Source organism: Paramormyrops kingsleyae, chromosome 11 (assembly GCF_048594095.1).
Source record: "Paramormyrops kingsleyae isolate MSU_618 chromosome 11, PKINGS_0.4, whole genome shotgun sequence".
In the NCBI taxonomy this organism is placed as follows: domain Eukaryota; kingdom Metazoa; phylum Chordata; class Actinopteri; order Osteoglossiformes; family Mormyridae; genus Paramormyrops; species Paramormyrops kingsleyae.
The window spans coordinates 24909822-24937340 of NC_132807.1; the positions used below are offsets into that span (position 1 = coordinate 24909822).

The following is a 27519-nucleotide window of genomic DNA, read 5'->3' on the forward strand; positions in this document are numbered from 1 at the left end:
GAGGCCAGATATACGCAGCCAGACTGAGGGGGAGACAGCCGAAGGGGTGGAGTCTGCTGAAATGCTATTGAAATGGCATTTCTGAGTTGTCGTGGCTACAGGCCCATAACTGACTAATCATTGCTGGCCTCATCTCTGTGGCAAATGCCATGCATGTGGCTGATCTTATTGTTATGAGTCTTATTTAGTTGTTCAAGCTAATTTTATAGTTTGCAATTTAAATTAACATACTTAAATGGGTATTCAAGTGTAAAACTATATATATATATATCATACTTACATCTATTGTTACTCTTATTTAACAGAAGTTCTTCATAAGTTTATAAATCCACCGGTTAGGAACTTACAAATATATACCTCTTTGGCTGTAACCAGAGGCTCTTATTTGAATTCCTCGACAGTCAGTTTGGTACTGAACAATCTGACGAAGTGGCAGAGGGCCCTTCCATGGACCTGCCCGAAAGTCCCAGACTGTGTGGGATATAGTGCTGGACTGCAAGCAGCCTACATCCTGCCCGCCACCTAATAAGGCAGGCCAAGCCACCCTCTCTGGAAATATCTCCTAGGTCTGAGAAAGACTGAGGGAAAGTGAGTGAGAGAGGAGCAGACGGATTGCAGCCTTATAAGGGCAAACCAGATGAAGGCATCAGCCTTTTCCCATGGTTTTAGCCGCTCCAATTCTGGCAAGATGCCAGGGGCCCAAAGCTAGTGATGCGTGCCATCTCGTGGTGAAGTTCAGTATTACAGCGCGCGGTGGCTTTTTTTTTTTTTTTTTCTTTTTTTTTTTTTTTTTTATCCGTTACGTATCGTACACCTCATACTTCACCATGTAAACAGTTCCTCGAAACAGTTCCTCCTACAAGTCCGTCTGTAACTACAAGCTGCCCTTTGTTTTAGTCACTTTTGAGACACCTGGTCGTGCTTTCCTTGTCGAGGTATCCTGCTCAGGGACATTTTTCAGCCTGATAAATCCGGTCCGTGTGTTTGGACCGCGGCCCGCCCGAGGCTGACCGCCCACTCCGCCTCTTTAAAAGCCATTTTCCCGCGACATCTGATATATCGACGGGAAGCTGGACGAGGCCGCGCTCCGGCGCTTTGGTTAGGCAGGAAAAGGCAGAAGCTCTGCGTTTCACACGAATTTCTGACGAAGAAAAGGTGTGACACTACTTTTATTCTTATCCTCTAAATGTTTTTAAACAATCATTATTTTCCGCATTTTAAGTAAAAACTCTGACTACTTTCTCATGCAATTGTGTCACGTTTTTGTTTTGTTTTTTATGCGAACTTGACAATAACGACTCGGTCTATGATTAAATACAGTTGGAAGTACTCAAATAAGAGCAGAAGCTTTTTATTTAATGTTTTATTAACGTGGATAAATCCCCTCAATTATCTGTACGCTAGTGTCATGTTCAGTAACATTATATATAATGTCTAATAGTGTTCAACCCGCTGATTTTATTTCTGTAATCTGTATCATGCTATGAAAGCACATTTGGGCTAAAATGGAGTGCAAAACAAACGTGTTTATTGTTCTAATCTTGAATCCAATACTTTATCAAATACCGTTTTTTTTTTATTGTTTAATATGACACTAATTAAGAGGGATAATTATTTTCAAGCTTATCATTTGTATCACTCACAATGTGTTTATCGTTATTTACTACAGCAGCTTTGCATAATATTCAGTTATAATAAGATTACTTTATCTTCTGCATATTTAATTATTATGTTGTATAAGTAGCCAGCGTGGAACCAGCATAGTCCAAATACGTCAGATGCCCTTTGCTTTCTAATGTATTTAATATTTTAAGAGGCATGAGTCAGTGTATCTGTTGTTATGCCTGCTAATGATTAATGAGCTCTTATTTATAGCATTGTTTACCGACAGTAACCATTCCAGAATGAGCCGGAAGGATCCTGACCCTTACATCTTCACATCTGATTCATTGCCACTTGATGAACGCTTCCTGCCCCCGCTGGCTAATGGGCTCTTGGGCTGGAGGGTCTTCAATGGCATCATGCACATGGGAGGGGTCTACAATGGGCAGCTAGGGCAGTGTCATCGCGCAGACATTCCTTGCCCCCTGGCTGCTACCCTTCACCTGAAGGAGCCTAGTGAACACACATTCACCCTGGATACCCGCAAAGGTACAGTCCTACTACCCCACTAATTGTCCCTGTGCTGTTCCTGTTGTTATTGTACTGTACTTCCTTTCATTGTGCTGCAGGGGGCGGTGTTTGGCACTGCAGGTTAGGACTCTGATTTGGCAGGTCATCGGTTCCAATACTATGGCTAGCAGAGTGATTTCACCACTGGGCCCTTCACCAAGGCCCTTAACCCCAGTTGCCCCAAAGACACTGTATGACCCTGCTCTCTGACCCTTACATGTTCGTCACTTCAGATGAAGGAATCTGCTAAATAAGTGCATGTGGATGCATCAGTCTGCTGCACCCTTTGTCACATGGTTCCTTAGATCCATGTACTGTGTACTTTGTTACTCCGCTGTACCTCCTGTCCCTGTGCTGTGTACTTTGTTACTCCGCTGTACCTCCTGTCCCTGTGCTGTGTACTTTGTTACTCCGCTGTACCTCCTGTCCCTGTGCTGTGTACTTTGTTACTCTCCTGTACTCGCTGTCCCAGTACCTGTGCTGCTTGAAGCCCTCAGAGTGCTTTTCCGCTGTGACAAAATGAAATAGGCTTGCTAAGTGGGCACGCCCCCCCCAGAAGATGGTGACCTCTTATGTTGCCTGATGGGTTGACCAAACACCAGTCCCTCCAGGACGTTGCGATGTTGCAAAACAGTTGCAACTATTTTTGTAAATTCATTTGTTCTTGCAATGACATAAATAAAAAATGAAAACAAAAAATAAAGCCTCAAAACATCGCAACTTTCACCGCAACATTTTTGAAAAGCTGCCACAAAATCAAGCATTTTAAGCCGCAACAATCAAAAAAGACGCCCGCAACATCCTGGAGGGACTGAGACACTGCCCTGTGCTGGTCCTGTAGTATCTGTCACTCTACATTTCCTGTCCCTCTTTCCCAGGTGTGTTCACTCACTCAGTGCGGACGGCCCATGTGTCGGCCACACAGTCCCTCTATGCCCACCGATACCACCCCCACATGCTGGTGATGGAGGTGCTTATGGAGCGTCTAGACACCACACAGGAGCCCCTCACATTGGAGCTGGACAACTCCTTCACGCCCCATAGCAACGACATCACTTTCCAGGCCGAACCCGATTATAAGGGTGGGAGGTGAGGAAAAAGCAACATCTCGACACGCCAGAAGTTTGCCAGATCGGATATAAACTCTAATATGTGTCTAAGATAATCACTTATAGACTTGTAGACATGAAGTGTAATATCAGTGATTGAATTTGCATAGAACAGGGGTGACCAAACTTTTTGAAACTAAGAGCTACTTCACGGGTACTGAGCCACACGAAGGGCTGCCAGTTTGAAACGCCTCCTAAACTTATCTAAACTTCATGTATAATAAACATGTTTTAAATGCTTTTTTTTAAGATTTTGTCATTTTCAAATCTATATAAATGGAAATGTAATTAAAGAAGAATCACTAAGCAACAGGATAAAAATAAATTTTAGACGCTGCTTACTGGTGAGTTGTGCTATTTTTAGAACAGGTCCGTGGGCGACTCGTGGTCCTTAGGGGCGTCCTGGTGCCCGCGGGCATCCTGTTGGTGACCCCTGGCATAGTGTATTACTTTAATAGTAATGTGTTTTTTGCTCAGGTGCATCAAAGGAAACACCCTTACACCCGAGGTCTCAGGGGGGGCACTCTTCAGTGTGCACCTCATCTGGACTCCTGTGCCGGGCACCCTGACCCTGCTGTCTAGTCAAACCCAGTCCCGCTGGGTTTTCTTCACCGTCGTGGCAGATAGCACCGGGAGCGCCAAGGCATTTTTCGACACTGGCCTACAGCTGATTGCAGAAGGGGATCTCTTCCCCTCTCACTGCCGGGCCTGGGCGGAGCTCTGGGCAGGATGTGGGGTGGAGATATCGGGCCCTGCCGCTATGAGCCGTGCTCTGGTTGGCTGCCTGTTCTACCTGCTTAGCGCCTTTCCCTTCCTACGTGATGCTCCCCCCGAGTTTGGGGGAGTGAGTCCTGGGGGGCTGTCCAATGGAAGAGAGGGACAGGACTACTGGGGTCATGTATTCTGGGACGAGGTGAGGAGATGGATGAGCAGTAGCTGGAAGCTGTATTCGCATGTTGGAATCATACTGAGGGGTATTAGATGTCAGTTAAATGTAGGTGATTTGCCACATACACACGTAGCAGTTTGTAACACTTTCCTGTTATTTCACAGGACACTTGGATGTACCCCAACATCGCTCTATTCTACCCACCTTTGGCGAAGGCTGTGTTGGAATATCGAGTGCGAACATTAGAGGGCGCCAAAGAAAATGCAAAGCAGCAAGGCTACAAGGTTCTCGTATTTTTGAAAAGGGTCCAGCTGCAGACGCCTGTAGAGTGAAGCTCCACCGGAAATACGTCACCTCAGCTCTGTGTTACAGCGAATAACCCCTAACCCTAACCCTAACCCTAACCCTAACCCTAACCCGAGCTCCACTTTACGTCCTTGAAGATCACGTGTTTCCTCTGGAGGTGCCGTATTTCGGGTGGAGCTCCACTATACAGGCGCCTGCAGCTGGACCCTCTCGATATTTTTATTCATCTGCTGCTGGTATACATCCCATGACTACATGCTGAAGTGTATGTGCACTTGTGTGTGTGCAATATGTGATGTATATATTCACACTGGTGTGTGTTCTGTGTATGCAGTATATGGGTTGTGCATCAGTGCACTTTCTGTGTGTTGTCTCTGTGCTTTACATTATCATAGGGTGCAGGTGCTGAGCATTATGTACGTATGTGTGTGTGTGTGTGTGTGTGTGTGTGCACAGGGGTTGAAGTTCCCATGGGAGAGTGCGGTCACCGGAAGGGAGGTTTGTCCCGAGGACATCTATGGCGAACAAGAGATCCACATTAATGGGGATGTCATCTTGGCCTTCCAGATGTACCTTCACCTCACGCAGGTAGAGTGTCTGAGGCATGACTTCATGCCTCTCTCGAAATCCCCCCCTGATCTGACACCAGTATAGACATCAGAGGAGGGGGTACAGCAGGTAGTACTTCCTCTGTTCTTGAGAATAAAAAAAAATCAAACCAGTAAAAAAACACATTTTCTTTTTTTGGAAAAAGGGAGTATTCATAGTTTTCATATGACACCACATCCTTTTAGGAGTGCCCACCTGGAGGGCAAAAGAAGGCTTTATTCCTGCCAACCCAGGAAACAAACCTGGGTTGTGTTATCCCATCTGAGATTGTGTATTTGTGCTTATATTAGTCATGCCTCCATCCCTGGGGAGGGAATGAAGGAATGGCACCTATCAAAACGCGCTTTCACACCAAAGTTCAGGATCCTAGTTCCTGGTTCCGAGTTCCTGGACTGTCTAGACCGGGAACTTTTGTAGCTCCTGATGACTTTTGTGTGTGTCGCTTTCCCACTGCACAGCAGGAACTGGGACCTTTACGTTAAATAAGCATGGGAGACGGAAAGGCTGTAGGTTAAACTTTACACACAATTTCATATGAAACTACACCACCACTCCAAAACAATGGAGGATGAATAAGTCATTTTGTTAGTTATTGGGAGTATCAGTCACAATTAAAACGGGACACAGCCTTCTATTTTATTTATATGCACCACGATGTTTAAAATTCATTATTATATCTGGTCAGCAGATCAGTATTTAGTTTTCCATAGAATAAAACACAATGTAACATTATTCCGCTAATGCTAATGCGTTGGCAAGTTTCATCGCCTGCACTAATGATATTAAACGAAAAAGTATCCGTTATCGATCAAATTTTCAAATGTAGAAATATGGAAAGGCAAGCAAGAAAGATATTAATTAATGCATTTAATGTAATTTATTGGACATAAACATATATATATCTGTCTGTACTTTTCAAGCACACATATTGAGATTCACCCCAGGTCTCCGAGCCAGTCACATGACTGAAAACTATGAATATTAACATGATATCTTCTAACGTGCTTAGTCGTTTTTTTTTTTTTGTCACCACTAGTAGACCCCTGTCCAAAAAGCCGTCATACGTACATCATTCTTGTCCGATCTGAAACACTGTTAGCAAAATACCGTTAGCAATTGATCCACCTCTTCATCTTTTCTCCTGTCCCCCTGTACTTTGCTGTAATGGGTGCCAGGACCTGGCCATGTTCCAGGAAGGCCAGGGCAGTGAAGTGGTTTGGGGCATTGCTGATTACTGGGTCTCCCGGGTAACCTGGAGTGCGGAAGAGAACTGCTACTACATCAACGGTGAGGTGTAACTTTCATCATAGAAACCTCATTAAATGACAAAACAGACACATTAAAATGCTATTTGGCAACACAGTCTCATATGATAGTAAAATGGGATGTTTGAGTGTGACATGAGAGCATTGTGACATGATATATTTCAAGCATTATGTCATTGAAGATATGTCATCATAGTCTTTCATCACAGTAGAGTGATGTCACAGATGGTAGCACTGTTTTCTCACATCTCCAGGGCTGGGTTTTTTTTCCCTCCATGTAAAGCCCATTTAACAGGTACAGTTTGCTCCATCAAACCAAAGACATGCATTTAGGTGCATCTCTAAATGTGTGTGTGTGTGTGTGTGTGTGTGTGTGTGTGGGTGGGGTGAAACTTGTTACTTTTTAGCTCGTGGGGACATTTTTCAGGTGCCCCACAATATAAACCTTAATTTTATAAACATATGTGTGTGCTTATTTGTTTGTGTGTAAGCCCTGCAATGGATTTGCATCTCACCCAATGATGTTCTGCTGGCCTGTTCTATCTGGGAAAGGTTCCAGTTCCCCTGAAATACACTCTAGGATTCTAGGTTGGAAAAAGGATGGATGGATGGATGGATGGATGCTTTGACAACATGATATGATAATAAATCCATCACAAGTTTACCGTTACACATATTACATCCATGTCAAGATATAAACACACATTTTGATTTGAGAAATCCTTTGAAATCCTGACCGAATATTCCTTTCATAGCTGTCTTGTATGTTGGATGGGTTTCATAAGGTAGGAACTCCACCCTCATTCATGATGGTTGCAGTCTATGCAAATTTTTATGCAACAGAAATTCTTGTAATATACTAGGTTTCACACCCACCCAGTACAAACATTGCTCACAACTTTAGTTTGCAAAATCTGTTTAAGATGTATATTTATAAAGGCACATCTTCCTGTGTTTCACAGATTATCAGAAGTGAGGGTTTTACTTTTTCTTCTTTATAAAGCATAACGGATTATGTAAGGTTGACACACAAGCCCACACACCCTGCTATAAGGTGATAGGTTGTTTGAAGTATGGTGTACTGTATGTAGTACATTAACTCATGTGCTTTTTGTTTGTACTTTTTGAGCACCATATATCCGCTCACTATACTAACCAAAATTTGCCAGCATCTGTGCACCTGTGCATGTTGTGTGCAATGTTTAGTGTGTGTGCATGCGGCTTGAGTCAAGGTTTTGTTGTGTGTGACATTTCATTCCGTGTGAACGCGTGTCAGGGGTCATGCCTCCTGACGAATACTACCGCAATGTTGACAACTCCGTCTACACAAACACTGTGGCCAAGCTCAGGTGAGTCTGCAACACTCACGCCAAAAGCTAATGTATAGGGATAAGGGCAGAGAAATACTCATGATTGTGTTTTCAATTTATTTTTTATGATTTTCTGATGTGGTTCTGAGATTGCAAATATTGCATGGTTTTCTTGATTTATTTGTGATTGTCGCCTTCTCCCTCATTCAATATGTTTTTTGATCAATGTTGGTGTACCGTAAAATCCAGTGGTGGGTAATAGTCCTGGGCCATTGGTGGAGCCTGTTGAATATGACCTGTCAGCTCTGTAGTTGACTTGCACTCCTCTTCCTTTTTACTCCCCCAGCCTCCAGTTTGCAGTGGACCTGGCCGGCCAGATTGGGTACCCTGCCCCACCAGAGTGGAAGTGCATTGCTGACACCCTTAAAATCCCTTTTGACTCAGAAGCCAAGTACCATCCAGAATTTGATGGCTACAAAAAGGGCAAGTGTTCCATTCCTACTCCACCCTCATCTTTAATTCTTCTCTTGGCTTCTATCTACCTACAGTACACTTGCATGTCTGCAGGAGGTACATATAGGCTGTGTTTTGCAATTAGGCTCAGGGTTAGTAAGCGCTAAACTCTTGGATTTTAAGGCAGGACATGTCCTATTTTCTCTGAGTCATCTTCTGTGATTTATCTCACCCAGGAAGCCCTGTAAAGCAGGCAGATGTGGTGCTGCTAGGCTATCCTTTGGGTCTACCCATGACTCCCGAGGTTCGGAGGAATGACCTGGACGTATATGAACCTGTGACAGACCCCAATGGCCCAGCAATGACATGGGTGAGGATCCCGGACTGCACAGCCTCAGGAAATTAGCCAGTCATTACTACCAACAACAAAGGCGACTCTAGCATATCATGCTGTGCTAATTGGTTCAGCATAATTCACTGTACTAAAGTTACATTTTCCCAAATGAGATCTTAAAGAGAATTTTCTAAATTTTTTCTAAACTTTTGAAAGAAGCAGTGGACCTGAACCACATGGTAACCTCCACACCACTTGGCCATTACTGCAAACTCAACTGCAATTCCTGCTGTACAGTATTTCATATAAATGGTGAATTGTGACAGGGATGCATTGAGAAATGTGTCGTAAGGCGATTTCATCGTTGTGAAAACATCATGGGGTGTACTTCAACAACCCTAGATGGTATAGCCTACTGCACACGTAGGTATAGCCTAAATAACAATAAGCAGTACAGTATAGTAAATACAGTTAAAAACTGGTAACATAATTGCTTATTATCATTATCAAGTATTATGTATTGTACATAATTCTATGTCCTATACTTTTATATGACTGGCAGCACAGTAGGGTTGTTTACACCAGCATCGCCAAAAAACATGACTAATGCATTGCACTGTGACGTGACGTCATAGGGATTGTAACTAGGTGATAGGAGTATTTCAGCTCCATTATAATCATATGGGACCATCAAAGTATATGTGGTCCGTGGTTGACCAAAATGTAATTTTGTATTGCATGATTTTATTGTATCACTGTTTGTTGTGAAACTGTATGTTGTATAGCTGAAGAGTAATACAGTACGCAAGGGTGATCAATAATCTTTATGTTTCTAATGATGTATGAATTTAAATCGGAGGATTAAAGTGACTAAACGCCTTGTGGATTTCCGGTCTCAGTGTTGATTAGACTGTTTCCCGCTCCTTTGACAGAGCATGTTTGCTGTGGGCTGGTTGGAGCTGGGTGAGGCAAAGAAGGCACAGGAACAGCTCAGTAAATGCTTCAGCAACATCCAGGAACCTTTTCAGGTTGGGTCAGGGGTTAGAGGTCAAAGGTGTGGCTTCTGTCACGTCACTGAAAGCACACATTTTAATTTTAACTAATTGTTTTCTAAGTACCTCAAGGCTGTGTGAAAGAAAATTTTAAACAAAACTAAGCGTAACTATATCCATGATAATGTGATTGTGATTTTTTTTTTTCTTCAGCACCATTTTTGTTTATTAAATTTGGAAGTCGTTCTGTCCGTAGGTGTGGAGCGAATGTGCCGATGGATCTGGAGCAGTCAACTTCCTTACCGGAATGGGAGGCTTCCTGCAGACGGTACTATTTGGATATACAGGCTTCAGGTCAGTTTGTACCTGACCTATGCATTTTGTTTACTCGCTTAATTCATAATAATGGTTGCTATGTGTGCAGTTCACTTCAAAGACTTTTTTTTTGCAGAAAAATCCAATAATAATGTATCGGATATTTTATAAATTAGCCCAACGAGGCTTTTAGAGTGGCATGAACATCGAAGTTCATTGTATTACCATACGAGTTGGTTCTGCCTGCATTCCTGTCTAATTAGTTTTAAGAGTGGATATAGCAAGTTCAGTGTGTGCTGTAGTATTATGGTAGTTGCATTTGTCTAGCTTGAACATATATATATTTTTAGCTCTTACTTTGAGTTGTATCACCTCTGTGTTTAGGGTGCGGGAAAAAAGTCTCTACTTTTCCCCCTTGCTTCCTGATGGCATCACTGAGCTCCGTGTCCGTGGAGTGAGTTACCTAGGTAACAAGATGGACTGGGAGATAAAGTCACAGGAAGTGTGTGTGACTGTAAGGGAAGGCAACAAGACCTCAGGAAAAGCTGAATGCTGCCCTCTGGAAGTTGTACTGAAAACTTCAGGGAGAAAAATCCCATTGAAACCAGGTAACTTGCATTACACTTTACCAGTGTGCTAACTTCATAATATTTACGACAAGCCATATCAAAAATGGGAATTTTTATTAACGTGAATGGAAAATTATTTTCTTGCTTTTTTGACTTGATTTTAAAACTGTCTGGCTTTCATTTTGTCAGGACAGGCAGTGATAATCCCTTGTCAGCCTGGGGAGATACAAAAGCAACAATAATCTGCTGCTGACATTTGTAAAACCACCCCACGACGTCCACAAAAATATCGGACCAGAAAAGATTTGCCTTAAAATGCTGCCTTAAGAAGGACTGCAAGTTTTGCAGGGATAGTAAACTACTTTCACGATATTGAAATTTAAGGAATTCACTCTACCCTTTTCTTCAGTGTGAAGTTGATTTAGAAGTTACTTCAGGTCATTCTATGTCTCACAAAATCACAAAAACTTGTTTTGCTTCATGGTTGAATCCTGTACGTTATGGAGAATCTGTGAATACTTTCTGTAAACAAATTATACATGCACAGCTGAGAGAACTGAATAAAACTGATTACGTAAGACTGAGTTATAAAATACATATTGGTAGTTGGTAGACTTTGCCCAAAAATGAGAAATATACCTTTGAGCGCAAGATTCTGAAAAATAATTAATATATCACCATAATTGTTACTGTTTAAGATTACAATGTTAGCAAAACTAATCATGTTCTTTATAATGTACTAAACATGCAATTATTACTTTTTAAAAACTTGAATAAAAAAATATACTCATTATCCTAAAATTTTGCGACTGTGAGACATTGCACAATATACAAAATAGTGACATAATTTATGAACTTTAGGTGACCGGTATTATAAAGTCTGATGGCAGATGGAATGAAGGACCTGCGGAAGCGTTCCTTCTTGCATGTTGGATGCAGTAGTCTGTTACTGAAGGAGCTTCGTAATGTCCTCACTGTGTCATGCAGGGGGTCTGACCATAATGGATGTAAATTTGGCCAACATCCTCCTCTCAGCCACCTCCTCAGTGGAGTCCAAAGAGCAGCCCAGGACAGAGCCAGCACTCCTGACCAGTTTGTTCAGTCTCTTCCTGTCCCTTCCTGAGCTCCCGCACCCCCAGCAGACCACCGCCAAGAATATAACAGATGCTACCATAGTGTGGAAAAAGGACCTTAGTAGTGTCCTTCACACACCAAAGGACCTCAGCCTTCTCAGCAGGTGGAGACGGCTTTGCCTCTTCTTGTACAGGGCGTCTGTGTTGTGTGACCAGTCCAGTTTGTTGTTTATGTGAACACCCAGATATTTGTACACAGACACAACCTCTACCTGCACTCCCAGAATGTCCACTGGTGTAGATGGAGTCACCTTGTGGCCGAAGTCAATTACCATGTCCTTTGTCTTACTGGTGTTTATCAGGAGATGATTTGAAAGGGGTTTGAAACTGAAAGGGGTCCAGCTCACTGCCCACAAAGTGTCGAATGTGATTGAGTACATCTTCTCCAGGCAATTCATCAGATGGGACGTCAAGGCTACTGGCCTGAAGTGACTGGGCTCCCTGGGGTACGCAGTCTTGGGGACAGGAACCACACAGGAGGTCTTCCACATGGTGGGGACTCTCTCCAGACTGAGATTGAGGTTGAAAATGTGCAGAATGACCCTGCAGAGTTGATCAGCACAGTCGCTGAGAAGTCTGGAACTGATACCATCAGGGCCCATTGCCCGTTGTGTGTAATTTACTTAGACTGGATTCTCTTGAGTCCATAATCTTTTGCTTCTGTAACAAATTTACTTTTAATCTTATGATTAGTCAACAGACTTGAATGCTCTGCCAGGAATTGAGATTGTGCAGCACAGCAATGGTGATGCAAGGCCTTGATTCATAAAAACAGAAAGTCGTTTAATTCATCACATATAAAAGTGTGATCCAAAAACCAACTGATATAAAAGGTCCTTAGGGAGCAATTAATGCATGATGGCTCATCTAAATTCCAGACATCCCAACCTGCAAAAACTCATTTCAGGGAGGTGCCCCCAAGAAGTTAAATAAAAGCCCGCCCGCACTGAAATCTGATTGGCTTATTTTGCTAAGTAAACCAATCAGGATGCTGTCTGTCTAGCACGGGCTACATGAACAGTCACACACGCAGGGATCCACACATATGCACGTTCTCTCGCTATCATTTCCTCGTGCGCGCGCTTCTCTCAAGTGCGCGACGGACACGCTCTTGTCTCTCGTGCATGCCCTTGTTTGCTTGCTGTAGTTTCCGGGATGTTCAATTCGCGGGCATCAGGGAGCCGCTGTATGCGGGAGACTCCCGGAATTTAGGAGTGTGCAAACTGGTTAACAATCCATGTTTTCCATTATAAGTTAAAACCTTTTAAACGTATGAGATTATTCAGTTACAAGTCTTAACTGAAATTTAATATATAAAATGCATTCGTGTTAGTCATAGTTTATGAACAAAACTGCCCTTGTTAAACTGTTAACGGCATATATTTAAGTAAAACACTGTTCTAAAACGGACGATTATTTTACATAATTTGATTCATAAATACTTTTCATGTATGAAATACAATGTCCTTTTCAAAAGGATGGTTTTTCAATTTTATTTACTTCGAATGGGGATGTATGGGTAAGATACGGAGTAGTATAAAAACATTACCGCCTGGCCAGCGAACCTATGAAAAGAATCGTAGGAGATACAACGCGGGGGAAAGATTGGTTTATTTGAATCTGACTGAGGAATGGATAGTCCAATCAGGGATGAGGACCATTGCCCTCCTCTTCCGTGTTCCCCTTCATCTTCTGTACAATTGGTCGCAGGCGCCATGTACCGCCTACAAGTCTTCCGTTGAGAGGGCCAATGGCGTACATATTTCAGACGTCACTCAGAAATCTCTCGGCTATTGGTTCTTTTGAGTATTTAAACTGTAAAATTGATCATAGGAACGGAGTTCTATGGTCGTGTGGAATTGGCTTGGCCGTTGCATGGAGGGAGTAAAATAAAATAAAAAAAGTTTGAGTTAGTATTTTTGGATTTATAAAGCGAAGGGATTTTCATCGGAAAGCCTTTTGTATTTATAACCCAAAAAGGATTTTTTAAGGTACACGTAAAGCTATTTTACCGATTTTAATTAGGCCTATGTAACGCAGTAGTGACATGTCCGGGTTTGTCTTGTAACTTTTGTGCAGTTGTTATCTTATTTTTTCTGCTATGACATAGTAAATGTAATGGAATTAATCTGCAGTGCTAATATCGAGTTACGATGCTATTTACGGAGATATCGGTACTGATTTGCGTGGTCTTTCCGGAAACTATTCAAAATATGGACTGTTGACCATTATGTCGTCTGCACAGCTCTTTTGATTGTGAATCAATCAGAATTCGTACTCGGGTGTACAGTTCGTTGTCTGACCAGTGCGATATTTTGATCTCTTTCACGATTTCCTTTTGTCCTCATAGCTTTGTACAAGTTAACAAACACATCGTTTCAGTGTCTTTTTTTTTTGCCAGGGATTTTGTCTCGACAAGTTCTTACGTTTTTAATCTGGTCTGGTGTTTAGTTGGTGATTCTGCTTGTCCAAGTATGTCCGCATCATAAGATGGCTACTTTTGCAGAGGTCTATTCTGCACTTTAAGGAAACCAGTTCTATTTACTCTCTAAAAAGTGGTCGATCTTCCAGTTAATTTGATTGTGGCTGAGTGGTATTACGTGGAACACGAAGCTGTAATTTGTGAGGAAGATCTCGAATTTGTAGGGCTTATTGTTCATAAACACCACTGAACACGTGAATGCGAAGCAAGTGCGTATTGTTATTACTACCGATAAGAGACGGTGTGGTAAACATTGATTCCGCGCACGTGAAATAGTTTCCTCTCGGTATTTTTTGCATGTCGTAATTTTAAGATGAAATTTCTTCTTGAATACAAACTAGTGTTGATGAACTTGTGTATTGTGACGGACTTGTGAAAACTGATGCATCGTTGTATTTCCACTGCTCATTGGTGTCGTCTGTCCACCACAGGCTGCAGCCATGAACTCCCTGCTCTCCACCATGCACTCCCTCCGGGAGTTGTTTGATACAAAGATGAAGGAGTTTGCTGATGAAGTGGACAAGGTCCACATGGTGTGGCTGGATGAAATACAAGAAGAGGCTGTCCGCATGTTCTCCAGGTGGGTAGTGCATCTGATCTTGGGGTTTCATGGGAGTGGAGCAGTGAGACTTGTAGTGTTGAAATTGGCACTGCAGGTTTTGATCTTTTTTTTTTTTCTGTCCATTAGTGACTTCAGCGCAGAACCCGAACTCATGCCAAAGACTCCATCGCAAAAGAAGAGTAACCGTAGGAAGCGGGTTTCGGTGGGCCGTACAGACAACCGTGGCAAGAGACGGTGAGTGACTGCTTTGTTGGTACAGTACACAAAATTAACAGGTACAGACCTTGGAATGGGGTTGGGGTTAGGTGTAAGGAAGAGTGTGTGTGTGTGTGTGTGTGTGTGTGTGTGTGTGTGTGTGTGTGTGTGGCGGGGATATTAGTTACAAACACAATTAGGAACAGTTGTGATGTTTCAATAACCTAGAATGTTTGTACATTATAAAAACAAATATAATACACTTAATTTTAAAGAAGTGATGTACTTTCTTAAAAATGAATGACTTGTATTTGAGGGCTGGGTTTGGCGCGAATAGCATGATTAGGTGTAAGCTACCATGTAGCAAGGAAATGAGGAAACTCCTTTGTCAGCTTCTAACGCTGACCTTGTTCTCCATATGTCTTCCCTTAGTTTCTCCAGAGGCGCACGCAGTAACCTGCGTTCCTCCACTCACGTGGCGCAGACGCTTGAGCTGATCGCAGAGAATGTGACCGTCATGGGAGCGGGCACCGCCCCAGACGTGGAAGCAGAGCAGCCCAAGCGCAACACCCGCCGTAACAGGCAGCGGCAGGTTTCCATGGAAACGGAGGTGGTGGATGACGCCTCCAGCAAGGGAAGCTCTCAGGAGTCGGGGAAGGAAGCCCCCATGCAGCCTGGTGTGCAGCATGCCGCTGATCCCCAGGAGCCGGAGGCTGGGGCAGAGCTGGAGTCAGTCAGCTCCATCCCACAGCCCCTACCGCCTGCCGCGTCTCCCCCTCAGCTAGTGGTCACCATTTCCTCTGCTGAGCGGAATTCTGCGGATCTCCTGCTGGCACAGGAAGTGTCCGACAGCCAGGTGGCTTCCAAGATGCCCCCCAGTGCGGCTCAGGAGAGCGGCTCCCACGCGGCGGCGTCACGCCGCTCCTCCACCCGCCGGGTCTCCGTACGCTGCTCCCTGAGCGGCCTGCGCCGCAGCATGACCCAACAGGCCGTGCGCCGCGCGTCCCGCCGTTCATTCCTCAAGAAGAAGGCACGCCTGAGTAGCTCCAGTGGTGAGTCACCCCCCACCAAACCTTACAGTGCTTGTATGTTAAATTCATGGTATACTTGATTCTAATATATTAATGAACTTTATAAACTACATTGGTTGTGTTTGCATTGTGTTTTTCACAATCAGGGGAGGTGTTTTTGGACACCGATGGAGAAGCAGCAGATCAGATGGATGGGTAAGTAGTGGGGCTCAACTGATACCAAAGTTATTTCAATATAGATGCCAGCTTCGGTACCTCAGTATTGATATGGAAAAACACTGCAATTTAAATATGTTGCTTTGAAATACCAGCCTATTTGTGAAGTAGGCTACAGTAATAGTGTATACTGTTAATTTGAATGGCAACAGTATTGTAGCATGCCGTAATAATTTATTAGTGTTTAGTGCGTCTTGTCACAATATATCTATAATGCATACAAATACAGCAGTAGTGTGTTCACATGAAATTTCAGTTGCACTTGATGTTCCTAGTTCACATTATTTCTGAAACCTCTGATAATACAATAGTGTTGAGTTTGTGTGTCATTTAGCTTACTTTTTGCCACTGGAAACGATATGAACAACCTCATGTAGGCTAAACATGACTTTCAGCCGACACGTGACGTAATGACCACTAGATAACAGACAAAACACAATAGTGATGTAATCTTGCACACCTTTATATAAGTTGGGGTGAGCAAAAGCCGGACGGTTCACCAGGTTACACGTGTTGCAGCCTTGTAGCAGCCTGGGGCTTTCAGGTCTGCAGGTTCAACCTCTTCGTTTGGTTTAAATCCAAAATTAATGCCGTATCTCACTTCCTCTGCCTGGTTTATCAGCTAGAGGCTGACAGTGGGCAACAGTGGTTTTTGTTTAGCTACTTACCTCTGCACAAGATGTGTGAAATGATTGTGACCCTCTTTGCAAAACACAGATTTGTTGCATTCACTGCATGTTGAGACTCCTTAAATATTGAAATTTGCAAAATGATAGAATCGTAATTTAATTTTTGGTATTGCAATACAATAGCAGCTTTTAACAGTCTAAGTAATAATGCAGTTGTGAGCAAGTCCATGATTTTTATTTTCGCGAATGGCTTTTGTTTGGACAAATCAGAAGTGGCTTCTTGTACTGGCATGTGAAATGGGTAAAGGTGGGGTACGTTAACCCAAATCAGGTGCTGTTGGTGCTGCTTCTGAAATCATAATTTGAATATTTATCGAATGATGTAACTCTGTCTTGTGTAACAGTGTGCTGACTGAGGAACCAGTCGAGGCAGTGGTGGAGCCAGAAGTTAAGGTAAGACTGTCTCAGATGTTGGGGAGATGCCTTCTGCCCAACATCAGGCCTGATGTACGTATGTCTGTGTTCAGGTGGTGGTAGAAGAGGAAAAGGCTGGAGAAGATATCCGCCGTTTCACACGCTCCATGGCCCAGACCAACACTCCGCTGGGCCCCCCAGCCCCACCCTCTGCCATTCAGAAAGTCTGTACATCTGGTTCAGGTGATGATGCCGTTTTCCCATCTGCCTATAGAGTCTTCTGTGTTGTAGTAATGCTGGTGCATGATCACACATGTGGACTTTCCTCTACAGATGATGACAGTGGAAAGAAGCTCCTAGCAACCATCTCAAGTCTCAGGTAAGCTTGCCCCACGGACCTGTAAATGCCTTTACCCTGGTCTGTTCCCTTGTTTTGATTACTTGCTCTGTAAAAGTGAAACCACTAAATGATGCATTCAGTTTAAGGATCAAATTGTGACTGAACTGGGGCCTGTATCATGAAACTGGTGTAGAAAAGTCAGGCTTGGGACAGAGTATTTATTCAGTCGTTAAACATGCTTATCTGAGAGAAACTATATTGTAACTATCAGCAATCTGCGTTGAGCCATATCCTCTTAATGAAAACAAGATTGCATCCAGAGCGCAAGCATATAAGTGTGCCATGTGCAACAATCAGCCAATCACACAAGCATGGATCACAGCAGGGTTTTCCCCATTCATCACTAGTAACTGTAAGAGCAACAGTCACTGACCGTGAAGTGCATGAGTGAACATTCAAATATTGAAGTTTACCTCTAGTCTGGAGAACCTGTAATTTACCTGTAATCTGGTGAGATTTGTCGTCCTGATGCTGGCTTTTCAGTACTACATGGACCTTTTGTGTAATAAACGTGTCGGACTTCAATCTGCAAAAAGCACCACCACTTCAGTGCCTATTGCTTTCATGACTTACCAAAACAATAGCATGTGGCCTGCTCCACTAACTGAATTTAATAAACATAAAGATATGCTGAATTGCTACTGATCATTAACTTTTGGGTGTCACAATGCGCATCTCAATATTTTAGGCACACTACTAACCTGCTTGCCAAATTGTTGGCATAAGTAAATGTCCATATAGTATTATTGCACCTGCCCATTTAATCGTGATTACATCACAACGTGATCGCGACAGCCCTAGTCCAAGCAGTATTTGATATCTGTGAGCCCGTAACACAACCTGCAGTGGACCAAGTTAGGCTTGTAGCATGAGTTAGTGGAGTGGTGTATCCCACTAAGAAGTAAATCCGCATCATTATATCGGAAAGTCAGTTACCTGTACTTATCCTCAAAGTTAGCCAGCTAAGCCAGGAATCTTTTGTGATACAGTTCTATGGGGGAGACAAGAGACTTTATGGTGTCAGTGTGTGTTTGCGCTATGGGTTTGTCTCAGCCTGCCCTGTCTATGGCTACTTCTAGCACCAAGCGCCTGGGCTCCAGCACAGAGGACCTTGCTACCCCAAGAAAGAAGCCCTCTCCCCCAAACAAGAGCCAGAGTGTAAGTCTGCTTGTATTTACTAACCAACAGGTTTTTTGTTTTGATTTATGGGTGTTCAACATGGAGGTATACAGTGAAGTTATGTTTGAGGGCCCCATCACGTCTAAAATTGGGGAAACGTCAGTATAATTTGGTTTACTCAAAGTGAAACTCATTGAAGGTGAAACCCCACCCCCCTCCACACTTGGAAGTAAAAGTATGGGAGGGGGGGAGGCCTCACTGCCATCTGGTTTTTAGTTCATAAGTGATCATTCATTACTGGTAAAGGGGCCCTACCCTGGTCTATTAATTGGGGCATCCTTGCTTTAGGAAATGTTTAATAGCTTCCATAATCAGTTTGTAATATGGTATCTGCCACTCTGTTATGAAAACCGCAGAGTGTAATGTAATGCCCTGTGATATAATTCAGCTGGTCTGTCTTCAGAGATCTATGGAGATGTTTTGGGTGTAAAACATTGCATCTGACTTTCCAGGTCATTAAGCCCAATATGAAGTCATTCCTGCACACAGTACAGAAGAACCAGATTCTGATGTCAACCCCTGGGTCCATGGGTAGAAATGCTATCATGAAGTCTTTCATCAAACACTCGACTCCCCTCAGAGTAGATCTGAAGGTCAGTCACCTATGTCTGCCGCCGTTTAATGTACTCTGCTAATTTTCGGTGCAGGTTTCTCAGAATGTGGTTAATGGTGCGCTTCTCAATCCTAGTCCTGGGCACACTTTGTGCTGTGTTTTGGAAGTTCATGTGCAACAGAGGCTTGATCACTATGAGATTTGAATGTCTCCCTTGTGCTAGGAGATACTGGGGTTAATCACGTGTATAAGTTGGTATCAGTCTGAGGTACGATGTTCATTTACCTCAATTCTTGAATTTTTATGGTTAAGTGACTGGATGTGTAAGGCGCTTTCACATTGAAGTTCTGGATCCTGTTTAAAAGCTCCTGAGCTGTCTCACCTAGCGGCTTGTAGTTCCTGATCACTTGTGTTGTATTCACACTGCCCAACACCCTGGGACCTTTATGCTAAATAAGTGCTGGAGGTAGAAAAAGCTTGTATTGCCAAACTTCCCACACAATTTCACACGAATCTACACCACCACCCCAAAACAATGGAAGATGAACAAGTCCTTTTTCTTTTTTTTTGGGGTGGAGGGGGTCCATCACGATGAAAATGGGACAGCCTTTTATTTGTATTTTATTTATACAGTCTGCAACATGTTTATAATTAAGTCTGACCAGCAGATTGATCTTTCCTTTTCCAAATTACAATGTAATGTTACCCCATTAAACACTGGCAAGTTTCACCACCGGTGCTGGTGATGAGACAGAAGTGTGTTGGTTATAGATCAAATTTTCCAACAAATGAGGGGACAGAAGTAGAATTTATATTTATTTTTTGTTCCACTACTTTCCCACATACCTTCCAAGCGAACACCAGTGCTTGTGGTAAACCAGTCAGCAAGTTTATCACTATGTACTGTCCCAGTAGCTTGTGTTTAAGTGATAAGTATCTAGTCTGGAGTAAGGACTAAAGGCTTCCGGAACTACCTCTGTGGAACTTTGCTTGATTGTAGTTCCTGCTGTGTGAACCTGAGGGGTTCCAGGAAAAAGGTTCTGGTTCCTGTGGTGTGAAAAGGCCTACGGTTCTGCTTTTCAGTGTGGGGTGGCATGTTTTTCCATTGTTGGATGCCTTTTGCTTTTGGAACAGAACTTATGGGCTGAATGAGCTGAACTGCTGTATTATGAACATGGAAGGTTGCTGTCTTGTACAAGAATAAATTCTAGTATGGTGGTATCGTCTGATACTCTTGCCAAAACTGACTTGCAATATAACTTGTTTGCAAAACGTAAGACTGTTTCCAAATACTGTTTGCTATGCAGCGTGTGTTTCAATTTTAGAAGTTTTTATTCTGTTTGAGGAGATGTTCCGTTTTACTATATATTTATAGTATGCCATGAAAACCATGCTTTTAATAGTGTGGGAGTTGTGATGTGGAGCTAGATTTGCTTCTTGAAGCATGTTGGTCAGTTCAAATGAAAGTTGTGCCACATCTGCCATGGAAGACCAGTTGTCACTCAAGGTGCCATTTGTGTGCTTATGTCCTGTGTTCTTCTGGAACATGCCTTGGGTTCATGTGTTTGCAAAACCTAAACTGTGCCTAGACCATTTACAAATACATTATTTATGCGGTCTCCTTCCTCTTGTCTCTCCACCCTCCCCCAGCCAGCCTCCGGTTTGGTCGTAAGTATTCCAGGCCGGTGTGTCCTGCTCACACTGCACCAGTTAATGCTGACCTGCTTTTTTTTTTGGCCTGTGGCACCTTCCACTGTCTGTCCCATTTGTATTGTCACTAACTTGGTGTAGTGGGACGTTGCTGTCACATTCACTGGTGGATAGTGGGCTTTGGTCTTTTCCCCATTATCATCCCTAGATTTCTGTGGATCCGTTGCTCCCATTCCATCCATATCCAACGGAACTCAAAGCAATGCTGTCTACTGGGGGGGGGGGGGGTAAATATTGAGCCCCAAGGCAATCGGTTACAATTGTTTAGGGAACGATTCAGTGCATCTTTAATTTCTAGCTTAATTCATTAATTTGATTGAGTTTACCTATTTTTTTTTTTATTTTTTTTTTACTGAAATTTCACAAATGAGCTTACTTGCCAATTATCAATGGATTACACCAAAAGTAGAATCTCAAAACATTAAAAGCGCAACACAAATGAATAACAAAGGTCTACTGCTAAACTCTAAGGGTGGGAAAAAAACAAATGCCTAAAGGAAGTGCTACCTGACTGGCCTATGAGATGCTGTTTGGCTCATTTAATACAAAGCGTGAGCTACCTGGTCAGCTGCCGTCACCTGGGTCATGAATTTGCTCTCTAATAGTCCAGATGCCTTCTGCGCTACACAATGGCCGAGTTTCCAAAAAGCGTCATAGCGCAAAAAAATCACCACAATGGCGCGAAGATCAGGTAGTGCTTTCTTTATGAAAATGTAACCAACCCCCCCACTACCAGCACCACTTTGCGTGTCGACCTGCGGCACATCTGTGCGAGAACACGCAGCCCGCAATTAGCATCTTAATGAGGATTTTGCCCAAACAAGTTGATCATAACCAGTTCTAACATAGATTTCATGCATTTGAATCGCTACCTTAACCAATTCATCATATGTTGTTTCATCTTTATGCCCCTACTATCTACTGACCAGCTGCGTCAGTTTGCAAAGAATATGCAGATTGGCCCTTTGGAATAAATAAAATGAGCCATTCTCTACATCAGGGGTGTCAAACTGCAGTCCTGGAGAGCCGCAGCCCTGTGTAGTTTAGTTCTTTCCCTGATGATTCAGCTCAACAGCTATGTGCTAATTAGCACGAGAAGTTGAATCGGGTGTGTTAAACGAGGGGAAACCCAAAAATGTGCAGGGCTCTGGCCCCCCAGGACTGGAGTCTGACACCTGTGCTCTACATCGTCATTTGGTATTGCTCTATGGCTAATTCCATACAAAAGACTGAGCACATTTGGCTGTTGTGGATGCACATGTCGGGGAGGTATCTACACACTGACAGTTGGTAAGCATGTTGCAGTGGTCGGTCTGTGCTTGAGTACAGGGAGGGGGTTGATCTGCGTATGGGATTGACATGGGGAAATGTTAGTTTTAATAGCACAAATGCTATAGAGTGGTTCAGTATGCATATTGTACATTATTTTGTTGGTAGGCAGGATTTTACTCCAGTTTAATTTTTCTGTGCTAGCAGGGAAAGCTGTATTATCAGGCCAGCAGGAGTTTGGAAATTGACTTGAACATCTGCAAAAGTCAAAGGAACAACTGTATGAGCTAATACTCAGTGTCTGGTCTGTCAATAACTTGAGTTGACCCTGTGCATTGAGTGACCAGATCTGACTTGTCTCCATGCCTGTGTGTCTTTTCCCCCAGGAGCGAGAGCGATTGCGTTTAGAAGCTCTGAAGAAGAAGCAGGAGCAGGAGTTGGAGAGGAAGAAAAAGTTGGAGGAAGAAAAGAAGCGGAAGCAGGAGGAGATGAAAAGGTTGGACTACCACTCCTGGCAACTTAATGTTCTGGCTGACGGCCGTTCCTCCCGCTGCTCCGAGCCATGGCACGTGGGATTTTAGGTTGTCAGAGATCATCTGGGTTGTCTTCACTCGGGTTTCATGAGGCAGCAGGGCTGCTCTTACGATCCCTGAATTTTGCGAGGCCCAACACCACATGCTCTGAAGGCTGGTGGGTTCTGTGTCCACTGAGGATAAAATGAGGATATAGACCTTCATTTTGCCATGGAAGGTGCATTCCAGTTAACTAGTGACCGGTGTGCCAGGTTTTTCTTAACTGCCATAAGAACATTTTAGATGTTTAAATTGTGGTGATGTATTTCTCTAGGAAGAGAGATGAGCGCCTGAGAAAGGTGGTTGAGGCCCGAGTGAAAGAAGAGCAGAGAGAGGAAGAGAAGAAGAAGAAAATAGAGCAGAAGATGGCCCAAATAGATGAAAAGAATGACAAGGTGAGATAAATAGGGCTGTTTGCTTCTGTCGTGCCTTCCAGTAGGGGAAGCCTTGCATGTGTACGGATTAAACATGTCGTCTAGCCCAAAGGGTGCTTCTTAGACTTCAGTGTTGTCCTATTCTTTTACTTTTAAGGTCTGTGATCTTATGTTACTACTATTTGAGACACTAACTTGGTTCGTTGCCTGACGACCGTTCCTCCCGCTGCTCCGAGCCATGGCACGTGGGATTTTAGGTTGTCAGAGATCATCTGGGTTGTCTTCACTCGGGTTTCATGAGGCGGCAGGGCTGCTCTTATGATCCCTGAATTTTGCGAGGCCCAACATGTTTGAAGAGCAACTTGCTGATTGCTGACTGTTCACATTGTTGAATGGAGGATTCACTAAAATAATGAAACTCTACTTAATCCAAAAAGGAATGGATGTATACTGTTGCACTGGCTCTTTGAGAGAAGTCGCACTTAAGCCGAACTCCATTCAGTAGTTCTGCAAAAACTGCATAGACTGACCTGAATGAGAGCCACAGTTAAGGTTTTGGGTTGAAATTCCAAACAATTAATGGCATTAAATCATGAATATGTACTGGCTGCTTATGGATCTGAAAGTTCACCACTGAAAGCTCTGGTGATCTACCGCAGATGAGGGTGGAGCGAATTGCGGAGGAGAAGGCCAAGAAAAAGGTGGCCTCCAAGCGCCAAGAGGAGCTGGAGCTGAGGAAGAAGCTCCAAGAGGAGGAAGCTGCCAAGAAAAAGATGCAGCAGGTGAGGAGATGGGCTTGTCCGGCCTGTGGTGCCCTGTTCTAATGGAGGGAGAAGTGCTGACTGGGCCTCCTGTGAATGGTGGCTCAGGAGGAGGAGAAAAGGCAGCAGGAGCTCCAGGCCAAGCGGCGAGCTGAGGAGGAGCAGGAGCGAGCCCGCAAGCTCGCAGAGGCACGACGGGCTCAGGAGCTGCGGAGGGAGCAGGAGCGTCAGCGGGAGCTGGAGAGGGAGCGGGAACGAGAGAAGGAGCGACTGCGCCAGCAGCAGGCAGCTGCTGAAAGGTGCCACAAAGACGAGCCTCTGCCTTTAAATACTGCAGAGTAGAGCCATGCAGAAGTATGTAGCCAGAGATTCTTCACCTGGCTCCTGCACACAAACCCAGTGCCCTTGAGCTTATCTCCAGCCATCGTCCACAGGGAAAGGATAGAGCGGGAAAAAGCAGACGCCCTGCGGCGGGAGCTGGAGCTGGCTGCCCGCGAGAAGGAGCGCAAGGAGGCGGAGGAGAGGAGGCGGAAGGTCTGCCCTCTCGCAGCGTGCCCCTGATGTGCCCTTTGAGATGCTCTGAGCCTTTGGGTTGTAATTCTTAATGTCTCCAACAGGAGGCGCAGGAAAGACAGAAGGCTGAGGAGGAAAAGGCAGCATTACAGAAGCAAGCTGCTGCCGCCAAGAGCAGGGAAGAGCTACAGGTGGGGCGTGTGCTCATGTGCAGGCTGTTTGCTCACATGTCTGATCCTTCTGCGATCTTTGAAATCCAGTCCAACCACTGTATAGCAATTATTTCCTCCTTATGCTGGACTTGTTCTCCAGAAACGCGACGATGTTGGCCAATAAATGTTTATAATTCAGAAACGTCGACTGTTTGTTGGTAGGAGTATGAGTCCAGAGTATGGTTAGTTTTAGTTGTTTCTTTTAAGTGCTTGCACCCCTGTGTGATAGAAGGTGTATTTCATCGTCTCCCCCATATTCCTCTCCCACAGCAATCGCTGATAAAAACACCAGTTGGCAAAAGCACCGTCCTCAATGTGACTGTGGAGGTATGGTGCCCACTATCGTTACTATAGCGACTTGCTCCATAGCGCCAGCTGCCCGTGGTGTTTAAGCCCTGGCATGCTCTGAAATGTTTCATCATAGGAAGGGGCTTAAGTGTTATAATGGAAAAGAATCTTAAGTGATGTGGATCAGAGTTGGGACCGACGGCTGATCTGAGGTTGTTAATCCACAGTATTCCCCTCAGTCATATGAGATCACCCCAAAGGGTGGAAATAAGCCAGTTGTTAGCAGCAACCCTGAAGATTATGGGATGGATCAGAACAGCGATGACTCTACTGATGATGAGTCAGCTCCTCGGAAACCCATCCCATCCTGGGCTGAGGGTGAGTTTCCCAGCTTTTCGCCTCTTGATTTTGCTCTGCAGTAACATCGACAGTTTTTTCCAGTGCGGAAGCCAAGAAGGGTGATTTGCCCGATCGTGCTGTAGAAATGCACTTCAGCTGTGATGCCTGGTGGGTCACAGGACTTAAAATAGAGAAGCAGCAAACTGGTAGCAATTGAAGGCTGTTAGCGGGAAGTCTGAGTACAATTCACAGCTGTGCCAGGCTCATTCTCTGATCTTCACTTGAAATGCTTGACTGATTTAGAGAACAAAGAAAGTAATTGTTTCCCTCTAGCTTAAATTTTTGGAAATTCCGAATTCACAAAGCCACGTAGAAGCTCACTACTTTTTACATTCTGTTCTGCCTTATCTTCCTGTAGACTACGCACTGTGTGGTATGCAAGATGAGTGTAGCTTAAATGGGTGGATTTCATTAAGTGTCTATTTTGCCTTCTTGAAAGGCCCTTAAACACATCTCCTCTTTGTTTATGCATTGGGGCAGGAATTCATCACAGGCTACATGGTATGATGGCATTAAGGATTTCATACGCATCACACTTTCATGTGATCAGAAGAGATGCGATAAACAGGACTGGACAATTAGTCTTACCCTCGCCTGCTATAATTTGTGTGCTTACCTAGTTCACCTCCCTCTTTCAGGGCGGCAGCTACAGCAGGCCATGATGCAGCAGTACTTCAACCCCGTGGATGTGGACTCCTACTTCGGAGAGATCGAGGATCCACAGCTAGAGCGGATATTTTACAAGAGCAAGCCCCGATATTTTAAACGTACCAGCTCTGCTGTCTGGCATTCACCTCCTCGGGGTGGAGCGACAGCCTTTTAAACTCTTCTGTTTGCACTGTCTGGTCTTTTTGTTGTTGTTTCGTCCTACTTCAGCTCTTATCTTGGTTTTCAGTTTTGTAACTCAAAAGTTTTTGTGTTTTAGATGGGGGCAGAATATAGTTTTTCTTTCTGAAATGTTAAATTTTTCTCATAATAAAATGTTATGAAACATGGAGTTATCCTGTGCTCTTGGTAAAATTTTCTACCTGTATAAATCAGGCTTCTTGCTTCCAAATTCCAAGTTCATTCTACCATGACAGTTGTGTCAACAGGAAGTGGCCAGTCTGCCAGAATCAGTACACTGAGGCCTGCCCCATCCCCCCCCACTCACCATTTGAGTTGGAACTTCAACTGGTTCCCTGACTTAATGGAAAAGCACATGTGTAAATATTTGCATTAAGATCACTTGCTGGGTGCCAGATTAATTTCTGATCTACTGGTTTTAAGTACTTGCTTAGACATTGACAAGCTAATGTCTTCAAATGTACAGCCAGGAACTCGACTGCTGAATGTGGAGTACTGAGTTCGGGTGGTTTCTTTGTCTCTCTGTGTTAGTTTTAAAAAAAAATAAAAATTTGCACTGCTGTGATTTTCAAGCCATATCCAGTCCAGGGGATTTACAACATGAGTTGGTGTCTGTTTGGGTTGAAACTGGTATCAGTGAGGAAGTAGGTTTTGTGTGACTATCGATGCCTTTCATTCTGGACAACTTCCAGTTTTTGCTTATGTGGTTTGGTCTGTTTTGTTTATAGCCCGTTTGAATTCTCATGTGCACCAGGGATTTCAGACCTGCCTGACATGTTCTTATTGCCTTTCACCTCTTTTGAGAAGCAGGAACTGCCACTTTTCAAGGGGCTTGTTCTCAGCCCACACTCACTGTAGCCCCCTGCAGGTAATAGTACCTACAGTAACAGCATATTTAGTATCCCTGACTTGAATCCCAGATGACGAATATACCCTCAGATGGAGGTGAATAAGAGGCGCCTAGTTTTGAGAGCACATGGTTCAGAAGTTGGCTTCATTGAATGTATATACAAAGAAGTTGGATTAGGTCGCAAATTTTAAAAGCTATTTATAGCTTCGTCTTGAGTTTTGATAGCATTGTTTCTGAAACGCAGCACTACTGTCCCTTTGCTTTATAGATGCTGTAACAAAAGCCTTTAATTGTAGCAAACCAAACCTGATTTCAAATATTCAATTCACTTAAGTGGACTGGCAGCTTGGGGATTATGTAATGTATGTGACTTGTATTTTTCACTCTTACATTTCCGCAACATCTCTATATGTGACTCAACCATCATATGTCCGGAATCACTGCATGTCCGTATGAAATCGAATGGCTCACTGCTCTAGTTATGGAATCTTCCAGACCACACTTCTGCTTTTTTTTTTTTTTATTTTTTTGTCTTTTGTGTTTATGACCCTCACACTGGTTGTATTTGGGAGCCAGTGGTATACAGTGGTAGCCCTAATGGAAACTGA

The 27519-nt window shown here is 43.7% G+C and overlaps 2 protein-coding genes and 2 non-coding genes across 6 annotated transcripts; all 4 read left to right on the top strand.

Moving 5' to 3' along the window:
* Positions 1-813: 813 nt before the first annotated feature.
* pgghg (protein-glucosylgalactosylhydroxylysine glucosidase) lies at positions 814-11124 on the top strand. 2 transcript variants are annotated; one of them, XM_072718324.1, is made up of 14 exons: positions 814-1155; positions 1892-2151; positions 3051-3261; positions 3759-4194; positions 4335-4454; positions 4933-5064; positions 6261-6372; positions 7627-7699; positions 8007-8147; positions 8354-8483; positions 9380-9475; positions 9696-9793; positions 10139-10362; positions 10513-11124. In XM_072718324.1, exons 2-14 carry the CDS (start codon positions 1905-1907, stop codon positions 10563-10565), a joined length of 2073 nt encoding a protein of 690 aa, XP_072574425.1. In that variant the 5' UTR covers positions 814-1155; positions 1892-1904; the 3' UTR covers positions 10566-11124. The 2 variants fall into 2 exon arrangements, with proteins under 2 accessions (XP_072574425.1, XP_072574426.1); XM_072718325.1 differs by lacking the exon at positions 10513-11124 and having other exon boundaries at positions 9380-9501; positions 10139-10351.
* A 2133-nt stretch (positions 11125-13257) lies between these two features.
* Positions 13258-26212, top strand: incenp (inner centromere protein). 2 transcript variants are annotated; one of them, XM_023819726.2, is made up of 20 exons: positions 13258-13447; positions 14370-14518; positions 14627-14734; positions 15128-15747; positions 15873-15921; positions 16976-17024; positions 17099-17228; positions 17319-17364; positions 18465-18543; positions 19017-19157; positions 20768-20785; positions 22483-22592; positions 22943-23063; positions 23702-23824; positions 23912-24102; positions 24238-24337; positions 24421-24507; positions 24799-24855; positions 25044-25194; positions 25854-26212. In XM_023819726.2, exons 2-20 carry the CDS (start codon positions 14379-14381, stop codon positions 26036-26038), a joined length of 2505 nt encoding a protein of 834 aa, XP_023675494.1. In that variant the 5' UTR covers positions 13258-13447; positions 14370-14378; the 3' UTR covers positions 26039-26212. The 2 variants fall into 2 exon arrangements, with proteins under 2 accessions (XP_023675494.1, XP_023675495.1); XM_023819727.2 differs by lacking the exon at positions 20768-20785 and having other exon boundaries at positions 13259-13447.
* LOC111848038 (small nucleolar RNA SNORA79) lies at positions 22629-22770 on the top strand. Its single transcript, XR_002839211.1, has one exon. It is a non-coding gene; the product is annotated as a small nucleolar RNA SNORA79 (small nucleolar RNA).
* Positions 23251-23392, top strand: LOC111848037 (small nucleolar RNA SNORA79). Its single transcript, XR_002839210.1, has one exon. It is a non-coding gene; the product is annotated as a small nucleolar RNA SNORA79 (small nucleolar RNA).
* Positions 26213-27519: the final 1307 nt, after the last annotated feature.

What these genes read in the sequence shown, in the direction of transcription:
- pgghg (XM_072718324.1), top strand. Translation starts at nt 1,905, where the DNA reads ATGAGCCGGAAGGATCCTGACCCTTACATCTTCACATCTGATTCATTG. An exon ending in ACATCCAGGAACCTTTTCAG is followed by an intron (nt 9,476 to 9,695) that starts GTTGGGTCAGGG and finishes TTCTGTCCGTAG; the next exon opens with GTGTGGAGCGAATGTGCCGA. An exon ending in AAAAATCCCATTGAAACCAG is followed by an intron (nt 10,363 to 10,512) that starts GTAACTTGCATT and finishes TCATTTTGTCAG; the next exon opens with GACAGGCAGTGATAATCCCT.
- incenp (XM_023819726.2), top strand. Translation starts at nt 14,379, where the DNA reads ATGAACTCCCTGCTCTCCACCATGCACTCCCTCCGGGAGTTGTTTGAT. An exon ending in GCAGCAGATCAGATGGATGG is followed by an intron (nt 15,922 to 16,975) that starts GTAAGTAGTGGG and finishes CTTGTGTAACAG; the next exon opens with TGTGCTGACTGAGGAACCAG. An exon ending in CAGCAGGCAGCTGCTGAAAG is followed by an intron (nt 24,103 to 24,237) that starts GTGCCACAAAGA and finishes CATCGTCCACAG; the next exon opens with GGAAAGGATAGAGCGGGAAA.